Source organism: Mya arenaria, chromosome 9 (assembly GCF_026914265.1).
Source record: "Mya arenaria isolate MELC-2E11 chromosome 9, ASM2691426v1".
NCBI lineage: Eukaryota > Metazoa > Mollusca > Bivalvia > Myida > Myidae > Mya > Mya arenaria.
Genome location: NC_069130.1, coordinates 61,791,982 through 61,817,194, shown reverse-complemented (window position 1 = coordinate 61,817,194; position 25,213 = coordinate 61,791,982). Strand labels below are relative to the sequence as shown.

The 25,213-nt window shown below is 36.5% G+C and overlaps 2 protein-coding genes across 2 annotated transcripts in view; both read right to left on the bottom strand.

The window, feature by feature from the left end:
- Window positions 1–478: 478 nt before the first annotated feature.
- LOC128246246 (uncharacterized) lies at window positions 479–2,582 on the bottom strand. Its single transcript, XM_052964437.1, has 2 exons — window positions 2,306–2,582; window positions 479–909 (listed from the first exon to the last, which is right to left on the bottom strand). The coding sequence occupies exons 1-2, from the start codon at window positions 2,580–2,582 to the stop codon at window positions 479–481; spliced, it is 708 nt and encodes a 235-aa protein (XP_052820397.1).
- Window positions 2,583–19,702: 17,120 nt separating this feature from the next.
- LOC128246245 (uncharacterized) overlaps window positions 19,703–25,213 on the bottom strand; it is a 29,197-nt gene continuing 23,686 nt past the window's right edge. The window contains exons 4-5 of the mRNA XM_052964436.1: window positions 19,930–20,068; window positions 19,703–19,728 (exon numbers count right to left, since the gene is read on the bottom strand). Coding sequence (XP_052820396.1) covers window positions 19,703–19,728; window positions 19,930–20,068 — 165 coding nt within the window. The remainder of the gene's footprint in view (window positions 19,729–19,929; window positions 20,069–25,213) is intronic.

Genomic DNA, 25,213 nt, shown 5'->3' with positions numbered 1-25,213 from the left:
GTAAGCCGAAACGAGACGTTCGATTTTGAACGACACCAGGCTACTGTTTATCTCTTTACTTCATAGATACGCATACTTACAAACAGTGATGACAAGACCATAAATCTCAAAAGGGAGTCGTTTGATCAGGATATACACTGTTTGATTTGTTTACTCAAATAGACCAGATTACAACATGTCTGCCATAGATAACAGTTTGTTATATAATCATTCGATTCATATATCGTTGGTGTCGATTCAAAATGGCGTAACTTCCGCTTGTTATCGACACCAACGATATAATAAAACATATTTGTTTCCAATTTTCCAAGAGGAGCGTAATATTCATGACGTAAAGTGTTCAAGAAGAATTTGAACTTAGCTCAAATTTAAACTGCTTTTTAACCATTTAAATCTCCTTTTCGGTAGAATTCAAAATAAAAGTGAAAAGCATAACTTATAAATAAACTAGATTGCAATAATTGTGTCGAATATTATCTTATTTGTTTAATGTGTAAGCGATTATCCAGCCAGAAAATGTCGTATATCCGTTGCCATGGACTACGCCGGTGCCATGTTGGCTTGATGTAAACGTGCGCACCCAAACTTGTTCGCCCTGGCGGATCTCCTTCACCACGAGCGCGCTGGCTGACACCGTCCGCGACTCTCCCATAGCTGTCACGTAACTTCTCGCCAGGTTATGGCCGTCACGAACCAACTCGACAGATTCCACAGTGTATGGTTCCACCATCGTGGTAAAGTGAAACACGTATATTCCGCTGACGGCGGCGGTGAAGATGCCCGTTGTGTTGCTATAGACACCGCCTTCGTTGGTTAGGGCGGTGTTGTAGATAATTGTAGACCCGGAGTGAAGATTCGTTAGTTTTTCGTGGCTCAGAGCGGCGGAGAAGGCTTGGATACGGGGGAGACCTTGGGATGTAGAGAATCTTAAATTAGTGGTTATTTTTCTAAAATCATTACATAGGAGCCTTCGTGATATTTGAAGTAATATCAGAAATCAAGATTGATAATAAAACATATTCGATGTACCTATCATTGATTAACTGGGATTACTCAATACGATTAATCTGATATATTTCGCAGTTAATATCACATTCAAGTCTGAATAGTTTGTGTTCTCAAATGATAAAAAGCTCATTTAAGTATTACAGTTGTTTTTATATCTATAAAATAGTGTACCCAAATTTAGTTCCAAACGACAATTTGTAGGTTAATGGGTTAAATGGGACAGACAGAATATTGAAACATTATGAAGAAAGGGAAGTTTGCTTATAATTAGCAATTGCTCAGTTTTGTAATGTCTTTAAAACCATTCAACGTTTATATTTACCTTTCCATTATGTGTGGTTTGATAGCAATTAAAATCACGTTTTCTTAAACAAACCCTCTCGAGTGACCACTCACTGGATTTGCATTTTCAATTCGATTCTATTGAATGGTTACTAGATAGGGTTTGATGAAGAAATACCAATTTGCTAAATATTTGTAATTTAACGCATGCTCATCTGGAGCCCTGGCTCGCTGTTTTTATGATCATTTGATGTGAACTGATCAAAAAGAACACGCACAACTACGACGATATATCGCCCATTTCAACAGCAGATACTTGCCAAATTAACCTTTTCAAACATCTTATATCTTGATCAGACGCTGAGAAACTCCTCGTCTGATCAAGTTCCAAATATTTTGACATTAAGATTGAACTAAATATACCAAAGAAAGTTAAATAAATGTATATAAATAAAAGCAGATGACAAAAAATGCAGAAGAAAATATTGCAGACGACAATTTTCAGTCTTTCAAAGGGTATGAAAAGTCAATGTTATTATTTCACCACCCTTTCACCGACGAATCAAATAGATCTTTGAAAAAAGTTAATCCTCATATCCTTAGAAAGACGGACAATTGTCGTCTGCAATATTTTCGTCTGCATTTTTTTGTCGTCTGCTCATATATTTTATATTTATTTAACTTTCTTTGGTAGAATTTGTACACTACTAATGTCAAACAGCTTGGAACTTGATCAGACGCCGAGTTACTCGGCGTCTGATCAAGCGCCAAGCTGTTTGCAAAGGTTACTATAATAACGATTTTTACGTAACAGTCTTACAAAGGATATAAGACGTCGAACTGTTGTGTCTTTCTGTTCTTTGGCAACACATTTTACAATATAAAAATAAAGTTTATTTAATTATTCTTGTTATTGATTTTGTTAAACTACTTGATCCAAAACCAGTTACGGCCGTCAATTATCAATTAAGCGACGAAAGGGAAAGGAAATGGTTAATAAAAAAAAAGATCTTACTATCTGCTCTCTTTTGCAGCTTGTGTATGGCATCTTGATATATCGCCTGTCTCTGATGGTTGTTGTAATCTGCAGGTGCGCGTGCTGCTTGCCCGGAAACCCTTTCACGTTCTAATGCTTCAATCCTCCTCTCATATTGATCAAGTTTATTAAGCACTGCATTGAGCGATTCATACGAGTCTGCGTTTTCATCATTAACTTCAACACTAGCTATTGTTTTACCGCTAACGGCGCACCCAACAGTCAATATCAGACAACACAGTGTAAGCAAATCCATCGCGGCAGTATATATTTGTTATTGGCTGGTCTTCAGTCGCCCCTTTGTTTATATACACACAGACCCTCGGGCTACTAACCTTTACTTTCGAGTATTTCACTGACATTTGATTAAGAGCGCATAAAGTTTATCCTGTCTCAAAGATAGGACAACTTCTCTATGAGCAAAACTATTTCTATCGTCATTGTTGTCAATGTCCCTATTACATGGGTAACCACCACCAAAATATAGAATAACCTTGAAAGCTAGAGATTGTTGAGTTATTAACGAACGTGACCCGCTTTTGAAATTCGGTTAAAATAAAACAGTCAACACTCGTTATGTTGAAGTGTGGAAGACATAATACATTCGTTTATATAATTCGAGGACCAATCTAAATACGAAACTTTTCAAAGAAGTAAAACAGGTAAAAATAGAGAAATTTGCATTTGAAAATTTCACTTAACTCATTATCCCCTATGCTGTATTTAGATTGCGACGTCATTTTTCTATTTTTAGCTAACAAAAAATAATCTCGAAGGCAAAGTATCGGTTTATATTAAAAGTTTTAAAGACATTATGGGAAATAGAGCATTTGCTCCTGTGGAGCAAATGCACTATTTCTCATAATGTCTACAAACATCAGCCAAAATAGATGCGCATAAGCCATAATAAATGCGTCTCTAGGAGATAATAAGTTAAGTAAGAAAGTTTCCTTAGGAGCTTAATGAATGCGGTCCCTGGTTATAGTATGAATTTTACTTAACCGATATTCAAAACAGGAGTTCGACTGTATCTCTGTTTGAATTTTCTTCAGTTATGCAATATGACGTCTATTTAGTCATTTTTATATGTTAAGGACCGCGGTTTTGCTACACTAATTGCTCTTTTGTAAGGAAAACAATGAATTTTTCATAAGATATAGAGAAGTTAAACATCAATTTACATTGCAGAGCAAAATAAAGGTTTAAAGATTTGTCTAACCATCTGCACGTTGCATGCGATTCTGTGCTTTAAATAAACAATTGAAATTGCTTCCTTTGCATGTTGTACATTTGTATCTGTTCAAACTCAGCATATAAACTCTAGAAGATACAGTAGCAATTGAGTACATGTAAACAATGTTTTTCCATTTTTTACCCCATATTTTAGTGATATACCAATATACAGGAAAATTACTAAAGAAAAGGACGAATATACAACCCCTGTTAGAATTTTATCAACTTTTCATGAATAGTTCATGAATGGTTCATGAACTATTCATGAAAAGTTCATAAAATTCTCACTGGGGAAGTCAAGACATACGTATCATTTAAGTTCGGTTCCTAAATGGCTCAAGTGAATTCGGCTTCATGTGACTAATTAGTGAAGCCTAATTCCGTTACTTGTAGGGCCTCCTTGCGCGGTCATAAAAATCTTTAAGTGATCTTGGAAAAACTTCTTATGGTACTGTCGGGGCTTTTCACAGATTGAATGATTTGCTTATTATTATATCATTTTCAGATTAATCATGCGATCTGCAAGTACCATATCCTGTCTTATTAGTCTGTGGCGCATGGTGTAGGTTGTACATTGCACTCAGCGCTCCAGATAAGCATGCGTACATAACCCATGAAAAGACGATTCCAATGAATGGTAACTCGATAGGGTTTGGTGAAGAAATGAGGATTTTAGTTTTTTAAATACGCACGTAATCTGGAACACTGATTGCACTTACAATGGAATACAGTCGAACTTCATTGGCTCGTAGTTGCAGGTGCCATTTTGAAACGCCTTGATTACCGGAATCTGAATTTAATTCGAACTTCCTGTATTGGGGACGTATTAAAATGGTCCCCGCAATTTCGATCCAACGAAGTATAGTGCGCTTTCACAAAACAAACAATAATAGCTCGGTAAATAAATAATTCCAATCAATATCTACAAAAGTACATAGCTGTGATTTTGTTTCGGGGCTTACTTTCGACCTTATCATTAAATTCGAGTTAATATTCAGTGATGCAGTTATCCTCTCATTGTGAAGTCTTACCAAAGATAATCTTGCGCAAGCAAGAGCCTTCTGACATGAATCTCTATTGTTTGCAAATGACTGAAACATACTGTCGAAACGCGTTATTTTGAAATTGGCGGGACTATTATATATAAATATATAGAAGGATAGTGAGCAACTGGCCAATACCTACACAGACGTCTACTCAGGCAAATACGGCAGCAGCGCCTAGCTGTGACCATGACAAGTTAGCAAGACTGAACGCATCCCAATTCTCAATAGAGAAAGTTCAACGCCAGCTATATATAACTAGGCATAGTCACAACACTTTAAACTGGGCAGACACATTTTCATTCGGCCTATTATAGCTTGTATGCTGGTATCCGGTTCCTATCGCTTTTAACGCAATATCCCCTACACTATATTTAGATTGTGATGTCAGTATTCAATTTTTAGCTAACCAAATATAATCTCAAAGGCAAAGTATTTCTTTATTTCCATGGTCTTGGAAATATTATAGGAAATAGAGCATTTGCTCGATGCCCAAATGGGTTAACATGGCGTTCCTATTTTCAGAGATATACGCAGCTAACCACAAAAAAGCCATTGAACGCCATTTTTTTAATTAATTTGAAAAATACTGTGGTTAATAGACCAATTTCATTAAATAGCCAGGGCGGCGTCTCATTTCGATTCAAGCTGTTTGACACTCGGCCAGTGCTTTTACCAAAGGTCGAAAAAAGTGTGTTAATTCTAAAGCGGAAGAAGAACAAATATTGCGCATGTGCACAAACTACAAGGCAGTGAAATTGTTAATGCGCAAGATGACACGAGAGTTTGAGCAGTAATAGTTTATTTTCAAAGCAGAGTCCCAGATAGCGTGCGTATTTAAAAAACAAAACTCCTTATTTTTTCACCATACCCTATCAAGTGACCACTCATTAGAATCGTCTTTTCAAGACGATATTTATGAGTGGTAACCCGATAGGGTTTGTTGAAGAAATAAAGAAAGTATTTAAAAAAATGTGGTCTGTACGCATGCTTATCTGGAGCGCTGAAATATTTATACCGTGCATTATCTGCGAAAGTGAAACAGAAACAAACCTACACACCATAGTTTCTCTTCAGAAGTTCAGACTCCCGTTTAAAGACCTTGGACATTCTGTAATAATTCTAAACTGCGAGCAAGCTGTTTTTTTGTCTTCATACTTTTAATGAGGGGAACTCATGCTCAGATTATTCCCTGTCAAGCAATCTGGTATATGAGTTTTACTCAGCTGATCGAAATAAACAGGGTTAATACGACATGGTTTTGCAAAAACCAGAGTCAAGTGGTACTTGTTTAGGAAGAATTCTCACATGTAAAATATAAATCATTAACCGAAGTAGTGTTGGAGCTGAACGCACGTACATGATATACAGAGAAAGACGCTGTTTTAAAATGGCTCTATTTGGAATAAAGTTTGTGTTTGTCGCCATCTTAATTTCACTGTTGGAAACATCCTTTGCGGAAACTGCAAGCCCGACTTTCAGGCGGGTTCAAGCGAAGCTGGAATTTTTCATAGATTTAGTGGTTGAGTTAAAACAAAGCCTCCGAGATCTCCGTGGCGATGTCAGCCTTCTACAGCAGCAAAACACGACGACGACGACGACGAAGTGTGACCCGGCCGTGAGTGAGACGTTGCAACAAGCAGATAGTTATGATGTTAGTGAAGGACTTGGATCTGTTGAAACCGTCATTGAAGAACTAGAGTCGAGAATCATGACGGTGCTGCAAGGGTTCCGAGAAGAGAAAGATGGGGTGAGAAAAAGGTTAGAGGTAACCGACAAATATATTGATATTGTCAGGCGAGAAGCTAATGAAATGAACAACGAATTGGATGAAAAATATGAAGGCGCATTAAATGAGACAATAGGTAAGCTCACATATTGTATCACGTTAAATAGCTGTATGTTGACGGACCAGACGCCGAGTAACTCGGCATCTGATCTGTCTTCAAACACTGTTTATGGGGTTTCACACACTGCAACAATGTTTTGTCAAAGTGGATTTTGTATATAAAAAATATGGTGTGTGAGAAGACATTGCCGTATATTTCCGTTGTCAAAGAAAAAGTAGCGACATCAGGGTGGCCTACCACCTGGTTTTTTACGTCACTTTTGTTACAACGTCAAGTAAGATAACGCTGGATCATAATTTTGCAAGAGCCATATTTTTCTTATTTCACACTCGAAGTTAATAAGATATACCGTAGTCGAAGGAAAACATTTATACAAATGCATTTACCATAAAATATTTGCCATCAGTACAGTAGTTTTTCCCCGAAAACGTGAAAAATATGCACTATCGGCAAACATGCCGATAGTGCATAGTTTTCATTTTCGGGAAAAAAAACTACTGTTCCGGTGGCAAACAGTTGAAGGTTTATACGTATTGATATAGTTACTCCTTCGACTGCGCCATCGAGTGAGAAATAAAAAAAAAGATCACACTCCCAAAAAATCAAGCGACGGTTGTTTACCTCCAAATCTGCTTGACGGTGTAACCAAAATGACGTCAGAAACCACGTGGTATGGCCACCCTGGATATTATATGACAGTGAAAAACAATCATAACAGCACAATTTGTTTGAGCTTTGCTGTATTTATTTGCTGTACATGTATTCTTTGATTTCATTGTTTTAGCGCAAACCTCGTTGTTTGACATTTGATATCTAAACTTTTTGAACATTTTCCATTAAAAACTAACAGTTAACTATATTAATCGCAATAGAAATGTTTGTTTCTTGGTGTATGTTTCTACACATGGCTCTTACTACATGTTTTAAGTTGATATAATATTCGATAGCTTGGTGCAAAAACTATTGTAAATCCTTCACATGTGTGAAGGAGTTGCAATAGTTTTGCACCAAGCCATTGAATTATTTAATGTGTACATTTCGTCATTTGGTCACATTTTAATATACAGTCGAGTCTCGATTGTTCGATTTCGGATTCCTCGAGTTCCCGATCTGTCGATTTCATTTTCTTAGCAAAAATTACATTTATATTGCTTTCATTACTCATATCAAGGCTGTTGTGCCTATTTTTACAAAGCCAAATCACCGGGGTGCGAATTACATTCGCACTTCGGATGATTCGGGCTGTGAAAATAGCTCCCACAATTTCGAATTATCTAGAGTCGACTGTATTTTGATCGGTTATCATTTATAACGCTTTGCACAAAAAGTCGTGTTTTTATTTTTTATTTTTTTCAAATTCAGTATCTAGACGTCTGAACCGAATCTAAACTGTTGTTTTCTCGGCCAAATGGTGTACACAATTCAATGAAATCGGACGATGTTAACATACTGTGCCAGTTTTAGAGGACTGTATTTATGGGATCACAGTGCTAAGTGCTCAGGGGCCCGTTTTATCAACGGTCGTACGACATATGTAGTCGTAAGTCAACACTTTAGAGTTCTTTTAATTTCGGGTTATTCAAACAAATCCTGTTACGGGACATCTCTTTGGAACTGTCATAAAAAACAATTCCAAAAATATGTCATATGACTGGGTTAGCTAGAGAAAACTGAAATTAAAGGAATACTGAAGTGTTGACTTTCGACAGTTTTTGTAGTAAGTCAGTTGATAAAACGGTCCCCAGAAGTTTAACACCACTCAAATCCATAGGATTTAGTCTAAAACAGCCAGTGAGCAAAACTGAAAACGTCAGGTTTGTTTTGTAACTCTGCTATCAAACCTGGAGATATCGGTTTAACCTGACGTGATGACTAGCTCGATTATCATATCTAACATGTGGATCTCGGGTTAACCTTAAACAGTCATGTTATTTATATAAGATCTATTAATGATAAAGGGGCCTTTTAGGTTTTGGCCAAGTTAAGATTTTGGCTAAGAGCTCCAGTATATGTCATCATGTGGAAGTAGTATCATATTTAGAATTACAGTCGAACTTCGATGGCTCCAAGTTGCGGGGACTATTTTGATAAGTCTTAATTACCGGAAGTTCGAATTCGAACTTCCGGTAATTGAGACTTATCAAAATAGTCGCTGCACCAATAATATAAGCGTCACAACACAAACCTTTATGTTTTAGTCGACAAGTATAAATTCGAGCCAACCGAGATCGACCTATCGAAGTTTGACTGTATATTTACTTTTGGACGTACACTGCCATACTGTCACTTAACTATAAATGTTATGCGTGATGTATGAATGTGAATAAACCAGTAGTAGACGAAATAGTCTCCATTATTCGTTTTCCCAAGAAATTAACTTTGGTGGTGGCAGCAAAGCTTAACTTGGGTGGTAGCAGCAAAACTTAACTTGGGTGGTGGCAGCAAAACTTAACTTGTGTGGTAGCAGCAAAACTACCTTCTGAGTGATAGTTTGTCAAAGCAAAAACAAAACTAACAGATTCTACCAAGTGACAGATATCGCTTTAAGGCTAAAGTGCTTTTAAGGTTGAATTATGTTACAATACTGTTTTGGTAAGTTCCATGTCAGTGTTAAATGAGACATCCCTACAGCTGTTTTTGTTATAAAACCTATTTGGCCATTTATGAGATTAGATATATATGCCATCTATATGGCAGACTTGAGTATCAATGAGGGCATTTTGGTGACATTGCCTAGTGGATAAGTCACTTTTTTGAAAATGATGTGAAAGTGAAAGAAAGAGAAGTCACCAACAAGTTGCGTTCTTCTTGACAAAACGAGAAATAGGGGTGCATGTATAACAGACAAAATAGTTTTCTTACATGACCCCCTAGTTTCTCACTGTTTTTCAATAGAATATGAATACATCTTTACTGCTATGTGGAATCCTCGGAAAAAAATGACCATATAGTGTTTTGAACGTTGGGAATTTTACATAGGTTATATAGGGAATTGTGTTTGGTGGTCTGGTACCTATAGGGATCCCCTTAAAAACACGTCTTCGCTAAAATTGAGCCAGATGGATTTTGGTGTCGGTGTGGTTATAGGTATATTACATTATTTAAGAAATGAACGTCGTCTCTCTGGTGTTATTGGTTTGTAAATTGCAATGGTGCGTGTGCAAAGTATGTGCAAACTTTACACGCACACCATTGTAGTTTGCAGACCGATATCGACGTTTATCTCTTATATTTATATTTTGAAAACATAAGATTTAAGCTTGACATGCGATTCATTTAAAATGTATTCGGAAATATCAGATCAAAAGAAATACGTGTCTATGTCGCCTAATGACGTTTCCCCTTGGTCGCCTCTCACCGACATGCATTTGAAATTGGTTGCACGTGCTACAATGACCAAGCATACGATTCTCAGGTCGGTGATTTGCGGAAGCCGAACGTGCGCAAGCTTTTTCCGTCTGCATGGTGTCACGGCAAGGTTTAATTATATCAAACCAGTAAATCAAAATTGGTTAGAACACATTTGAAAACGAAATGTTCATTTGAAAATGAATGTCAAAATTTCGCATAGGTGCATGAGACGTTACATTGGAAATGTAAATATTAACTAGTACACAAATGGTTTTTACATATTCAGGCATACACTTTATTTTGAATCTCTAATGTTCCCTTTTATTGCAATAAAGTGTACCAGTATGATTGTAATGTCGGTGTGGAAGTAGAATACTGCAATTTTAGCGACTTGAACATTACATTCTTACTACTATTAAGCGAAATCATGTATGTGCTAACTACAGACAACGACTCTTCTACACCAATATTTGAGCCAGTGGAATGTAATGTCGGTCTGTTAATTAGAATATTGCTTTATTAACTACTATATCTTGGTTGTGTTATTTTCAGACATAGACTTCATTTGTATCTATAGTTTTCATTATTTCCACCGTTTTAAACGAAATTAGTATGAAGATGAAGTAGCATTGTGCTGTTCTAAATGACTTGTACATTACATTCTTACGACTACTAAGCTAACTCATGTATATGCTTCCCATACGCAACAACCCGTCTTTACTGACATTTTAACCAGTCGGATTTGGTGTATGTGTGGAACTTGGATTATTGCTGTTTTAACTACTACATCATTTGTCTCTATGTTATCAGGCATGTACTTTATTTTTATCATTAGTTTTCTTTTTTCCACTGTTAATTTGAACTAGTAAAAGCCGAATATAGAAATAGCATGCTATGTCAAATACACGTTACGAAATTCCACACCTGAAAGCCAACCAACGCTGTGTGAAGTACATACTAGTAGTTAGAAAGTAATGTACACGTTGCTAAAGAAGCAAAATGATACTTTCAGACCGACACTACAATTGTACTAGTCAACAAAACAATAGAAAAATAGAAAAACACCGACAAAAAAAATGCACATGCCCGTAAGATTGTAATGTCGGTGTGGATTATTATTTTGCTGCTTTTGCGACGTGTACATTACCTTCTTAGGACTATTTAGCGTAAGTATTATGTCCCACAGCATAGGCAAGCTTTTAGTTGTGGATTTTGTAAGGTGTATTTGACATAGCTTGCATTTTCTTCCTTTTACTTTTATCACATAAAATGATTTATAAAAGTTAAGTAGAGCTAGTCGGATATACTTATATTATAAACTACAATATTATAAATTATAAAAAAATATATAGCTTCGGACGATAAGAACTTTATAAAAACGGTCCCTAAATCCTCGATATGCATCCATACAGCTTAAACATTTATTCTCGAATTTTAACGAACTCTGTATAACGAGTATAGTCTACAATAACTTTCGCCATTGTTACGATATACGATAGCCCATGTTAAGTGGGGATGAGGGGTTGTTCTCATTGGTTCCAACAAGCCAGAGTTAGTGTGAACTTTAACTTATGAAAAATAGCCCCAACCTATCAACTTCGAAACGTACACATAACATTAAAAACATTTTTTTTTTCTGTTTAGAGTATTGTTTCGTATAATGAACGAATTGAGGATTAACTGTAACGAATAAATGGCGTTTATCAGGTCACACAGTAGGGACATATGTATGTTCTACCACTGCAATCATTGAAGACTCCGGTCAGATGTTATTGACCGATCGCCGAATCGCCGATCGCTTGACCCATCAGATAGCGCCGATTATTAACGTTGTACCTGTGATGACGTCGTCCGCCATTTTCTCCGACATTTGAGCGTTGTCTTTGAGTAAACAACGGTGTTTAATGATGCATTTTTCAAAAGGATGAGCGGTGCTGCTGGGGAAAATGAAGCTCAGAGACGATCAATACAGTCGCCATATTGTCTGCAGGAACCTGCAGACAATACGGCGTCAGTATAGACCGTCTAACTTGTCAGAGATGATAAGAGTAATGTCCATTGATTTAACTGTGGACGCGGCTTCGGGCGCTTCAGCGATTGGTCAATTGTTTCAACACGGTGGTTATTTGATCTACACCATTTGCATTATTTAAGAATGTTTTTGTAAAGCGGCACTTAGTTAGATATTCTCGTACTCATATATGGCTGGCGACTAATTCACTTTTGCAAAGTTACATTTGATCAGATACTTCACTATTTTAAACAACACGTATAAACGTACTGGACTCTTCTACAAGTATATTAAACTTTTTACCACATACGATATTTTTGAATGTATCCAAAAGTACATTATAAGCAACAGAGAGAGAGAGAGAGAGAGAGAGAGAGAGAGAGAGTTTGAAATAAATCGGTACAGTAGTATTCAGGTTATGTTCCTGACAAAGCTTGAAATAATGTTTGAAAGAAAGAAATCAACAAAAAGCAATAGTTTAAAACATAAACACGCTAGAGTAATGTACATTATGCACTGTATGTCTACACATTGCTACCAACATGCACATCAAGTTTATAATGAATTAATGGAGTATTCAAGCTATATTTCGGACAAATTTGAAAGAAAAATAAACAAAGGGAAATAACTCAATGAAATACTTATGCTAGAGTTTTGGCCCGTTGCACTGCGCATACACTCATCATGTTCTGTCTAAATATGAAGTTATATTTCAATAGCATCAGTTTAACACGAGTTATCATCCGGGCAAGATGTGTGACAGACGAACATGTAGAAGAAAGGGCGAACACACATACATACATACAACTCTGACAAAATCGATATGTCTCCACCATAAAAATATAGACGAGACATAATGACGTCAAGGACAATTTTTAATCGTCTAGAAACATTGTAGGAAATAGATAATTTCTCATCACGAGTAAATGTTACATATCGGACATAGTTTGCAATAGTCGTCTGCTACATATTTGCCAACAGGCGATTTTGTGTAGCATACATCATATATAAATCAAACGCAATACTTATTACATGCGCACTAACGGGGCTTTGTATGTCCTCAGATCTATATTTGGTGCCCTCAGATATATATATATATATATATATATATATATATATATATATATATGGGGTGTATATTGTTATTGCCCTGTCTGTGTGTTAGTGTGTTTGTTTGTTGTTTTGTGTCCAACTTTAACTTTGACCATAAATTTTGAAAAAGTACAGGTAGAGACTTCATATTTGGTATGCATTATGTATTTCACGAAGCAGCACATTTTGAACGCAAACATTTTCAGGTTAATGTCTTCCTTCAATGCCGAAGGTCAAATATGTAGGTCAACTTACAATTTTCACATTGACCATAACTTTTGAATTAGTACAGGTAGATGCTTCATATTTGACATGCATATGTATTTTACGAAGCCGCACATTTTGACACAATGACAATGTCATCCTTAAAGATCAAAGGTCAAATACATGGGCGAATTTGCAATTGGGGGCGTTTGTTTCTTACAGTGACAGTTCTTGTTTTATAGCAACATCGATTGGCAGAACTATTAGGAAAAGTTTCAGTTTGATTCGTAACCAAAACATCAGACCTTTGTCAATCTAAAAAAAACATGTGTTTGACGTTGCTTAGACAATGATACGTTATTCTGAATAAAATTGTGTTTGTTTTAACTGTATTGAAATATTTGCTGTAAAAAGAGCTTTTTCAAGTTACGAGCAAATGCTCTATTTTCTAATTAGATCAATAGTCACCAGAGATGCGCTAAAATCCGCTTATGTGGCGGAAAGGGTTATGCTTGTAATCGTATATACATAGTTATTCATGGTTTTGAACTTTAATATCAAAACAATGCACGCCAGTTTGATATTAGTTGCAGCAAGCTAAGATCAAACACTAATATATAAATAATGAACTCAAAATTCGAATTTTATTATTTTTATAGCCAAGTCTCACTCAGTGAATGCCAAAAGCCATCCGGAAAACGACGAGAACCCGTTGCCATGTATGATACCATCACCATGCAGAGCATGGTTTACAGTGCGGACCCACACTTCACTCCCGGCCCCAACACGCATCGTGACCGTACGACTGGAGGTCATGTAATGGGTTTCTCCTGCGCCATGAGTATATGAAGCGGTTATACGATGGCCGTCCACGACCAGCTCGAGATATTGACTGTTGCCTGGCTCAAGCATCGTGTCAACGTTGAACACGTATACTCCACTAACGGGGCAGTGAAGATTCCCGTTTTGTTATGGTAAGCCCCGCCCACGTTGGTAATGGCATTCTCGTACACGACTGTTTGACCAACACCTAGACTTGTTATAGATTGTCCAGGTATCAATGCTGTAAACGCTACCGTTTCATCCGCTGAAAATGAAAGAAAATACAGTTTTAATTTGTTTTGGGTTCTACTTTGCTTTGACAATGTTTCAGTCATTTATCGATGCTCGTCGTTTGCCAAGTTGAGAGAAACCCCATGCAGACACTAAGCATGCCAGCCATAAGGCTTCCTCGCATAAAACATATTCATCTCTGGCGATGATCGAGCCCACACTGGGATGGGTCAAGTGATTGCAAGTCAGAGACGATAACACTCGGTAATGAAGATATATTAACCTTCAAGACTAGATAAAATGTGAACGTGGATCCTTTCAATAAATAATGGAATTGATTCATCTACATTCTATGATAAAAAGAGAGGCTTTTAATTTAAAATAGTTAACTACCCTTATCTTGACGAAGATGTTCTCCGTGCTACATCATACGTGGTTTACATTTCACAACTTATTTGCTAAACTATGGCCTGTCAAATTACTAACAAAATGGCTTTTTTTGTGCGGACACATTAAATAATATGTACCAATCGCACTAGCTTGCATATGCATTTGAAAAATATTCATGTCCTTCTACCGGAGAATGGGTTTGTAATGAAGTTCAACAAACAAGCGCTGATGTGCGATTTTCAAATAAAGCATCCCAGAAGTGAAGACCTTTAAGAAAATCATAGTGACTACTGCTTCATATCAACAACAATTTTGGAGTAGTTGTAGCAAATAGCTGAACACGACACGTTGTAATATTTCACGGTTAGAAAGTGTAAAACGTAACTCGAATAAGAGAGCAAACTAGCTCAAGTTTACCTGATTAGAGGAGCCTCGGTGCCCTGTTAGCCCTTTTCCGCAGGTTCAGTCCGTGTGTCTTTCCGCTGGGCAGGGCTGTTGATGCGTCACCATTGACGTCTTCTGCCGTGTCCGTTGTACCTGACAACGGAACTCGAATAAAAGGTAAACACTAGTTATTTACCTGATAAGAGAAGCCTCGGTGCCCGGTTAGCCCTTTTCCGCAGGTTCAGAATGTTCGTCTTTCCGCTAGACAAGGCTGTTGATGCGTCACCATTGACGTCTTCTGCCGTGTCCGTTGTACCTGACAACGGAACTCGAATAAAAGGTAAACACTTGTTATTTATCTGATAAGAGGAGCCTCGGTGCCCTGTTGGCCCTTTTCCGCAGGTTCAGAATGTTCGTCTTTCCGCTAGGCAGGGCTGGAGATGCGTCCTTGTGGAGTGCTGGAGATGCGTCACTATCGACGTCTTCTGCAGTGTCTGTTGTGTCGTCCTTGTGGAGGGCTGGAGATGCCTCACCATTGACGTCTTCTGCGGTGTCCGTTGTGTCGTCCTTGGGGAGGGCTGGAGAGGCCTCACCATCAACGTCTTCTGCCATGTCCGTGGTGTCGTCCTTGACGTGATCACTCGGCGTGTGTTGCTCTTCCTGTTTTGAGACGAGGTCATTAAGGCGTCGGTTTTCTCCCTCTAGTGCTTCAACTCTCCTGTCCAACTCAACATTTTTCTGTTCCAGTTGGTTGTTCTTCTCAAGGACAGTCTCCAACACAGCCTCGACTTTATTTAAACGTTCGATTGTTTCATCATGCGAAGGTAGACCATATTCAGATTCAACAGCTCCATATCCAAATGCACAATATGGTAGCAGCACCAACACACAACATACCATTAAAGTCTCCATCTTGATTGTGACTTCACTGGATAACTAAGGCATCGCGTCTACAAAATATAAGGTCAGTATACATTCCAATAGATAAGAGTTATACATGTTTTGCCATCTTTAAGCCTAACACAATTTTGCTAACTTTTGTAGGAAGCCAGTGAGAGGTCAGCGGCTTTAATATATGGGAGCAAGAAATGCTGCGGGATGCTCAATATATTATATTTATCGCTTTTTAGCTCGTCTGTTTATTCAAAGAAAACAAGTCGAGTTATTGTGATAGCATTGGCGTCGTCGGCGGCGGCGTCTGCGTCGTCGTCGTCGTCCCAAAACTTTAACCTTACCTCATTACTCAAAAACCGTTCAACATTTTCAAATGAAACTTGGTACTTATGTTCCTAGGAATAAGACACATATATATACGAATACACATAACTCTAGCTTTAAATAATTGAGTTATGCCCTTTTCTGACTAAAAAAACAGACGAGCGTTGGCACCCACTCTGTGATGCTCTTGTTTTGTTATGTTGTTATTTAAGGAATGAAGATATTTTGTTTACTTTGCATCGAGGTATGAAACAAACCTGATCAGATATTATGAAACCGCGAAGCGGTTTCATAGATTATGTGATCAGGTGTTTTTTTCATACCTTTTTTTCATACCTTTTGCTTAGAGGAAATTCACAAATTCATTTCTTTTCTTAACCCGTTCACTGCCCTACCCCGAGTAAAGTATCATACGCAAACAGCTTTGAAACTCGGCGTCTCATTCGGATCCCAGCTGTTTTACACTCGGCCAAAGTCTAAAGCAAAAGTAGACGAAAGGTTGCGCATTTGCAAAACATTTCTTGCAGTGAAGGGGTTATCTGTACTGGTAAAGGTATTAGTTTGCCGTCTTGCAGGTACCGCAGATTTAACTATAGTTTGTGCTAGATTATCAGGATCCAAACTAGTGGAACATGTGCTTTCTCAACAGTTCAAAATTACACTTCTGTGTTAAATGATGTACTTACAACCAATGTATTTGGCACATGTGGGAGGTTTCAAGAGGAGATAAGGTCGTCTTATTTGTGACGCAGATAAAACTATGCATGCTAATAACATGGGGTTCACACTTCACAGTTTTTCGAGCTATTCAATCTACTTGTCCAAATATTCCTTTAAACATCATTTCTATTTTGACAAGCAACACATTGCATCTTAAGCATATGCACGGCAACAACTATGGTCGCACTGGACGGCGGCTAACATGCCAGTAAATGGGACCACGACTTAAAACAGATGTTCTTATAAACGGACTTTTTTAATAATACTCATGTCTCGAAACGGTTCTACCTTCTTCCTTGACTCGTGATACATCACAGAGTATAAGTAAACTGTTGAGAATACAAATTGACCATGAACAAAACTTGGACAGGACGATACAGTGTTTCATTTGTACAACTCACAGATAAACGTAGTTTATCCGGCTCGGTTTAGATGAACTTATTGTTGACACTTCATTCTACAAGCTATTTTAGACGTATCCGGGTAAAAACTTGAATAATAAGGCGAATGAAAACTGATTGCTGTGAATAGCATTGAAATCTGTGAAGGCCATGAAGCATTTGCTTCCTACGAGTGCTTTTGTGAAAAAAATAATTAGGTCAAATACAGGTTTTTCAATCAAATGCAGGCAGTTTTAATAGATGTCAGACGCCGAGAAGGCCGGCATCTGATGCGGAACCTAACAACTTCAGGTCGAATTGTAAATTCTTCTGTTTTAGAACTCATTATAATAATGAAGTTTCCTCATATGGGATACTATTTCTATCTTAACCTTTTACCGCCAGAGTCGCATAAATGCGCCTTTGCAAATAGAACAGTCACAGATATTGCGCCGCATTGTTGTAAATCTTATGAAACGTTAACAGTTCAAACATTGCATTATCTTTTTGCCTATGTATTCATCTTTTTCAGCAAAAAAATTTCTTTGTGAAGAAGTCTAAATATCATGTTGAGTAAATGGTAAATGTTAGCTGTAAGATACTCGCTCACCTTAAAGTAAGATCAAGTCTAGTTTAGTGCTAATACGAATTACAGCTGCTACACAGTGTATTCTTTGTTCAAGTTATGTGATATTTTATTAATATTGAATACATATTGGAACCGGATAAGGTTCAACACATGTTGACGTTTGGGTTATATGAATAATAAATCAGAAGTATTCCAAATAGATATACATGTCAACTCATGCGATATTAGGATACAATGGAATGCTTTAATATACCGAAACCTTTATAAGACACATCGCATCAATACAATCGACGACATTTGTTAGCTCTGAAAGTAATATTGCAGGACAAACAACATACAAAACAAACAGCCACACAATCAGTACCCCCACATACGAGCACACCCCACACCTCCTTCGATTGCTATGGCTAACTTCGACATTTGTTGGAGTATTGCTATAAAACATATTCACAATCTAAACACAATATGTGTTATATTAAATATAATAAAAATAACAATTGGCTACGCATCCGCTCAATTCTGACAGTATTACTGCTGCTGATTGAAAATTCATAAATTTATCCATATTTATAGCATTTTTAAAGAACTATTCCAACTTTCAATGGCAAGCGAGGAATATACATCTAGATCATGGTTTCGTATTTATTTAGAGTATGTCCGGTAATACTGTTCACTGACATATTTGGAAACTACCGAATATTGTAAATTAATAATTCATTTCGTCGGAGTTCTTTCATTATAGACGCGGGAGTTTGTCAATCTGATAAATATCATTTTCATTTCCTATCTGTAATACACTCCTTCATACCTTCATACACAAATTAATGTGCAAATTCAACGCAAATTTACCTTCGAAGTTAAGGGAAGTAATTTAAGGGAAGTAATTCATACATTCTTGTTGTTGAACATCTACTAGGTAATCAAACTACTAAAACAGTTTCTTATTTACATAGGATAGTTCATTGTAAATTGACACTGCCGAAAATATGAATCCATGAACTAAAAATCGGTTATAATTCACCCCTCTACTGCCAAAATCAATCGTGTGCATGCGTAATATTTCTTCTGAATCATTTCAAAACGTCACATATTATATTTTGGCAAACAAATTGTCCAAGTGTCAAACAGCTTGGATTCGCATGAGATGCAGAGCTACTCATCCGGATCTTAGCTGTTTTAATATGATAGTATGCTTTCGGTGAGCAGTGAGTGAAGGGGCTAATAACTTTTTTATCATAACTAACTGAGAATATCTGCAAAATATTATCGTTCCAATATAAAGTAATGTATTATTGGAATACTAATTACCATGTTACTCCAAATTCTATTTCAGACTTATCAATTTTTTTTACACTGTACTTCTAATTAGTTGATATTAGGAAAAGAGTGAGATTGGACGTATCTAAACCGGTTTAAACCCTCAGTGGCATGTTTGCCACTGACCATTCCAAGGCGGTACCTCAATCTTCACCCTAGCTTTATGTATGTTTTTGCCCATGTGTGACTTCTTTATGTAGCATGTGTTTGGATTCACGTGTATATATGTGTGTGTGTGTGTGCGCGCGCGTGTGTGTGAATGTGCTGATTGGGTGGCTTTTTTCCGGGTTTTGCCCGGCTATACCTTTGTTTCTACATTGGTTAAGAAGTACACTTTGTTACTCGTTTAAACTGAAAACTCTTGCGTGGAGGAAAGTGTTACGCTCGTTATTTTACATGAATAGAAATTCATTGTTTTGAACTTTAATATCAAGTCGATACAGGTTTATGGTAATTGCATCTAGTTAATGTATTCTTTTTATTATATCACTAATAGAGATCAATGAATTCACAATTCGAAATTTATTTTGATAACCAAAGCTCACTCAGTTAAAGCCAAAAGCCATCCTGAAAATGAGGAGAAATGGTTGCCATATAGAATACCATTTCCATGCCAAGAGACATTGTAAGTACGGACGCAAACTTCACTTCCAGCCCTTACAAGCAGTGTGACGGTACGACTTGATGTCATATAATGGGTATATCCTGCGCCATGAGTGAAGGAACGCATTATATAAGTGCCGTCTACAATCAACTCGAGGTACTGACTGTGGCCTGGATCAAGCATTGTGTCAACGTTGAACACATAGACTCCGCTGACAGGGGTTGTGAATATTCCCGTCTTGTTATGGTAAGCACCGCCCACGTTGGTGATGACATGATCGTACACGATTGTTTGGCCAACACCCTGACCAGTTAAACCAGATGCAAGTGATGCTGTAAAAGCTACCGTTTCATTCGCTGAAAATGCAAGTATGGTTTATTATTTTATAACTGTAAAAAAATAACAATGAAAAATAAAGGGCTGCATACCTAATCCAAGTAAGCCGACAGGCTTCAGCGTAAAAAAGAAGGTATTTAAGGAAAGAAGATATTGTTTTAGTTTTATCGAGGTATGAAAAAAACACCCTGATCACATACTATGAAACCGCGTAGTGTTTTTTTCATAGCTCGATAAAAGCAAAAAAAAAACATCACTCTCCATTCCTTATAATTTAGCATTACTTAATAAATCAATATGACATGTTTTAACGTTATTATCAAGTCCCATGCTTGTTTACTAGCAGAATGAAGACGACGTCATCGCGCTTGCATTAATTTTGTTATGGGCGTATGAAAATAAATAAATCGGCCAATCACAAAGAGCAATAGTGGTGAATACAAATAAACTCAATCATTCATCTATGAGAAGTATTATACCCCAATCAAACACAATTTGGGGGGTTTACAGGAATCACCCTGTCAATCGGTCGGTAGGTCGGGCGGTCGGTCTGTCCACAAGAAACATATACAGTTTGTGGAGTGAACTCCTCATTCAGTTTTTGACAGAATGCAATGATACTTGGTCTATATCATCAAAATGAATGGTAGATGTGCACAACGTATTTTTGGTGCATAAACGTTAAAACTTTTAAGAGTTATCTGCCCTTGAACGCGGGCATTATCCTTGCAACATTTAGCATAATTGTTAGATATGGTAGGTAGTTTGTGGAGCGAACTCCTTTAGTTTTCGACGGATTACCATTGATATTTGGTATACATCATCAAAATGAATGGTAGATGTGCAAGACGTATTTTTTGTGTATAAAACCTAAGACGTTTAAGAGTTATTTGCCATTAAACGTGGGCATTAACCTTGTAACATTCTAAAAAAGTATTAAGTAGGGTAGGCAGTTTTCATTGTATTGTAAGGAATGTGTGCTTACATAATCAGCATGGATAGTAGATGTGCAAGACGTATTTTTGATTCACATATTTCAATAACATTCTGAGTTATGTCCCCTTGAACATAGGCATTATTCTTGCAACAGTGAGAGCTTGTGGGGCACACTTCTCTTTCAGTTTTTAACGGATTGTAATGAATGTTTGCACACATCATTGGCATGATTAGTAGATGTGCAAGATGTTATTTTGATCTACATATTTGAATATAGTGCTTACTTTTATGTATAGGATGGCATCTTGGTTTGTGTCAAGAAGGCGGATGGGGGTATTTGTCACATGCAGTGACTGTTCTAGTTTATCTTGACACAGCTTGTTTTATCTTTTATCTACTTTTAGTTACCCGAAGTGGTGAGGTTCTAGTGAGTGTACGTCGAAGAAAATAAAAATTACCAACGAACGGTGGAATACGAATCATTGTGATCGGGTGTTTCCGCCAAGTACGCTGTACGTCCGATATAACGATTCGTATCACACCGTCCGTTGGTGATGTGTTTATTATATGCCTTTATTACATGCATAAATCAATATCATGTTCTCTGTCAAGGTAATGCCCAACGTCTGTATATTTTCATATTGCTGTGTAGACGTCGCTTTGTTAATATTGCAAGTTGTTAAGGCTGACCTCATTAAAACGGCTCAGTTGACGTCATTTCGAACGGTATTCAAACAATCGTACATTTTCGGTAAACCTCTGACATGAGCTTCAGTGGAAAACAAAATCGAATTACACTCAGTGGAATACAAAGTTCCGTATTTCACTCTAAGAAGTTAAGGGAAAATAGCGGATATCAAAGAGAGACATATAATAAACACCCGACCTCCTGAACAAGACAATCGTTTTAAGCGAGCGTGAGGGTTTGTTTCTGTTTAAAATCTCGTTTACCTATCCTTTTGTATTCTTATTTTTCAGCTTAATTTTACAATCGCGATAATATTATTCCAAAACAGTATTTTTGCAAAATGACTATGTTTAAAGGAAGTGATCTATGCACGTAGTTGTTGCCTTCAATAACGACTTAAAACATTACAGGAATAACTAAAACGATAGCTTCCGACAATCGCACTTGAACCCTTAATCCAGTAGTCTTTATAAAACTTACTGAATAAAATCAGACATAATATATATATATATATATATATATATATATATATATATATATATATATATATATATATATATATATATATATATATATATATAAATACATAGTATTTATGCACTATGCTGTTTGTAAAGTTTTGTGCTGTTCTATGTTTCTTGTTTGTGATTTTGTGTTCTATGTCTTTGGCGTTTGCCCATTGCCACTACACCGGGTATATGTTTAAACTCTTTGCTACAGAGCATGTTTCTGTAGCTTTTTGCATATTTATTAATAGCAGAAAGAAGTAAGGGGTTTAAACACGCACAATAGTTTTTGTCGATATAAACACGAATTGGCTCCTCGGATGTCTTATTCCAAAAGCGTATTGCCATTATTTGACAGTCGATTTCACCTGTTAGTGGCCAGGAGCGTTTAAAACGAACACTGGTAGAAAGTTTTATTCATTCATACCATTTAGGTACTGTTTTCAGAATGTATAAAAGATATTGTATATGCTCTTCGTTCATACAGTCGTTTTTTTCTTGTAGTTTGACATGGACAAGTTGCGTGATTAAGATTTATTAGCATATAATTCTTTGACTTTGTTCGAATACATTTTATTAACTGACTGTTGATAGCTTCAATATTGTAAATTTGTTAACGATTTTGTCGAGCAATATCTTACTTAGGTCTTAACTCCAACCTTTGCTATGTGGTATTTTATAGCTTGTCGGGTCTGCTTGATACAATCCATTTGCGACTCCGTCAACGATGGAGTCCATCCCAATTCTTCCTTCGTTACTTTTATAAACTAACTTCAGCTTCCTATCTATAGAACAGCACAAAACTCCACAAACAGCACAGTGCATACAAACTATATATAAAAAACTAGGTATGTTTATCAAGAATTGTTAGGTACCGCCTTTGAACGGTCAGTAAAATATTAATTTACTGGTTTGTTTAAACCAGTTTATGTGGACAAACCTCACTCTTATTCCAACCTGTTAGGCCATTCTAAGATTTTAAGCACTCAGACCAAATTGCGGTAGATGTTCATTGATAATAGAAATTTATCATGGTAGTGCATTCAACCAAATATTACCTTCGATGCACCCTAATACGACCAACGTAAACGGTAATTTTAATAACGCTACATCATTTGTTAAAATAAAACGGTCGAAGTTGTGTTATTGCGATGTTTTATGCGAGGAACATTTACGTACAGTAATTAATAATGTTTCAAACTATTCTCACTGAAGCATTATTTAATGATATCTGTTAGAATATATCCGCTTCTCACTGTAAATACTTGCTAGCGGTCACCTATTTTTAATCATACATAAACATTCTTATGTATTATTTGCATAATTCTCAACCAGCCGTATGTTTCTAGTCTGTGGCTTTTGCTGAATTGTTATGTTATTCGTGAAATGTAAAAGCTTTACTATAAATTGAATAAATTGGTTTGCCGATCGCCAATCTGGTGAAATATAAAACTAGAAATATCATATGTTTTTCAACTATTATAATTACTATCAATTTCATGTGTTAGTGACTTGAATAAATAGCTAAAATTCGTTAATCTTACTTCTATTAAAAAGTCATCAAAACTTTCAGGGCTTACCAGTTGACACCGAGTATACGATTAAATTGGCATTTAAAACATAAAATCAAACAATCCGTTGACCCTTAACTGAACCGTTCGGTATACAGGTTCATGAACGCGGCATGTAAGCACGTAGTGAATTGCATTTTAAACATGTATAGCGCATGACGCCAAGAACAATTGCATGTGCTACCGATCGCTTTAGCAGAGATTACAAGTACATTTGACAGTTAAGTGGTGCGCTGTTGAAAATCCGATCCATTATGGTTTGGGTGTTTAAAAGTGTGAATTTCATTAAATAAATCATGAAAAATATATGACAGAAGTTGAACATATTCCATCGAAAGAAATGATCTAAATTTCAGACAGAAAGAGTTAACTCTTACGCTCGAATATATGTTATGAGAATGTACTTCGCTAATTTCACAACCAAATCTTTGAATACCCACTTATTAACCATGAGTAGTCGTTTTGATTTCAGGGAAACATAAATGACTTTGTAACATAGTTAACAGACTGCGAACAATAAATGTAAGTGATAATAAAATGCAATCTTGTTAATGCGGAGAGATAGCCAGCTATCGTTTGGTTGATATGTTAAGTATGCAAGAATGGATGAGAGTTACTAATGTTTTGACAACATATTGTTGTTTTACCAGCCTTTGTATAATTCATGTGTGACCAGTAAACTAATGGCTCTCAGATATAGCATAAGTACAATTGAAACGATCTGAATTAACCCTCTAGCCAAACATAAGCCCTAATAGACACTTAACGAAAACCACAGAACGTCAGAAAAACCAAGACTATACACATTTTTACAACAACAAAAATGACAAATTAAAAGCCATTCATTCAATTTCTGTTGCTGAAAGATACATTAACGTGTACGCTGTTAATATACTTATACGTGTTTATTGAATAAACTATTGATATTATTGATAGTTTATACACGTAACCATCCGTTCCTGCGTTACAATTGTGGTATTTTGCAGTGAAAATTCTTTTTGTAAACAATTAACGAGTCAAGCGACATTTTCCCATTTAAAAGGAACACATAATACACCTTTTTGATGTCGTAACAATTTGCATCGGACAGAAAATGGTGTACAGCCCGAATCTGTAAAGGAGCACCATAAAGTTGGCAACGTCTGAAAAATGGTGTATTTACACTACTTGTGCTTGAAACATACTTTACTTTTCTAGAAACAAAAACATAGCGAAAAAAATATGGCAATAAAAAAGAAATGCAGAAACAATTAGTTTAAATTAACCTTTCAAATCAAACAATTGCGTAAATTTATTTGCTTTGACGTCGAAATGGATTGGTGAGATGTCTTTAATGTCCAAAATAATCATCACAATTTGATCATCTTTTCATTTTGAAATGAATTTTTTTGAACGATTTATAATCAGATTG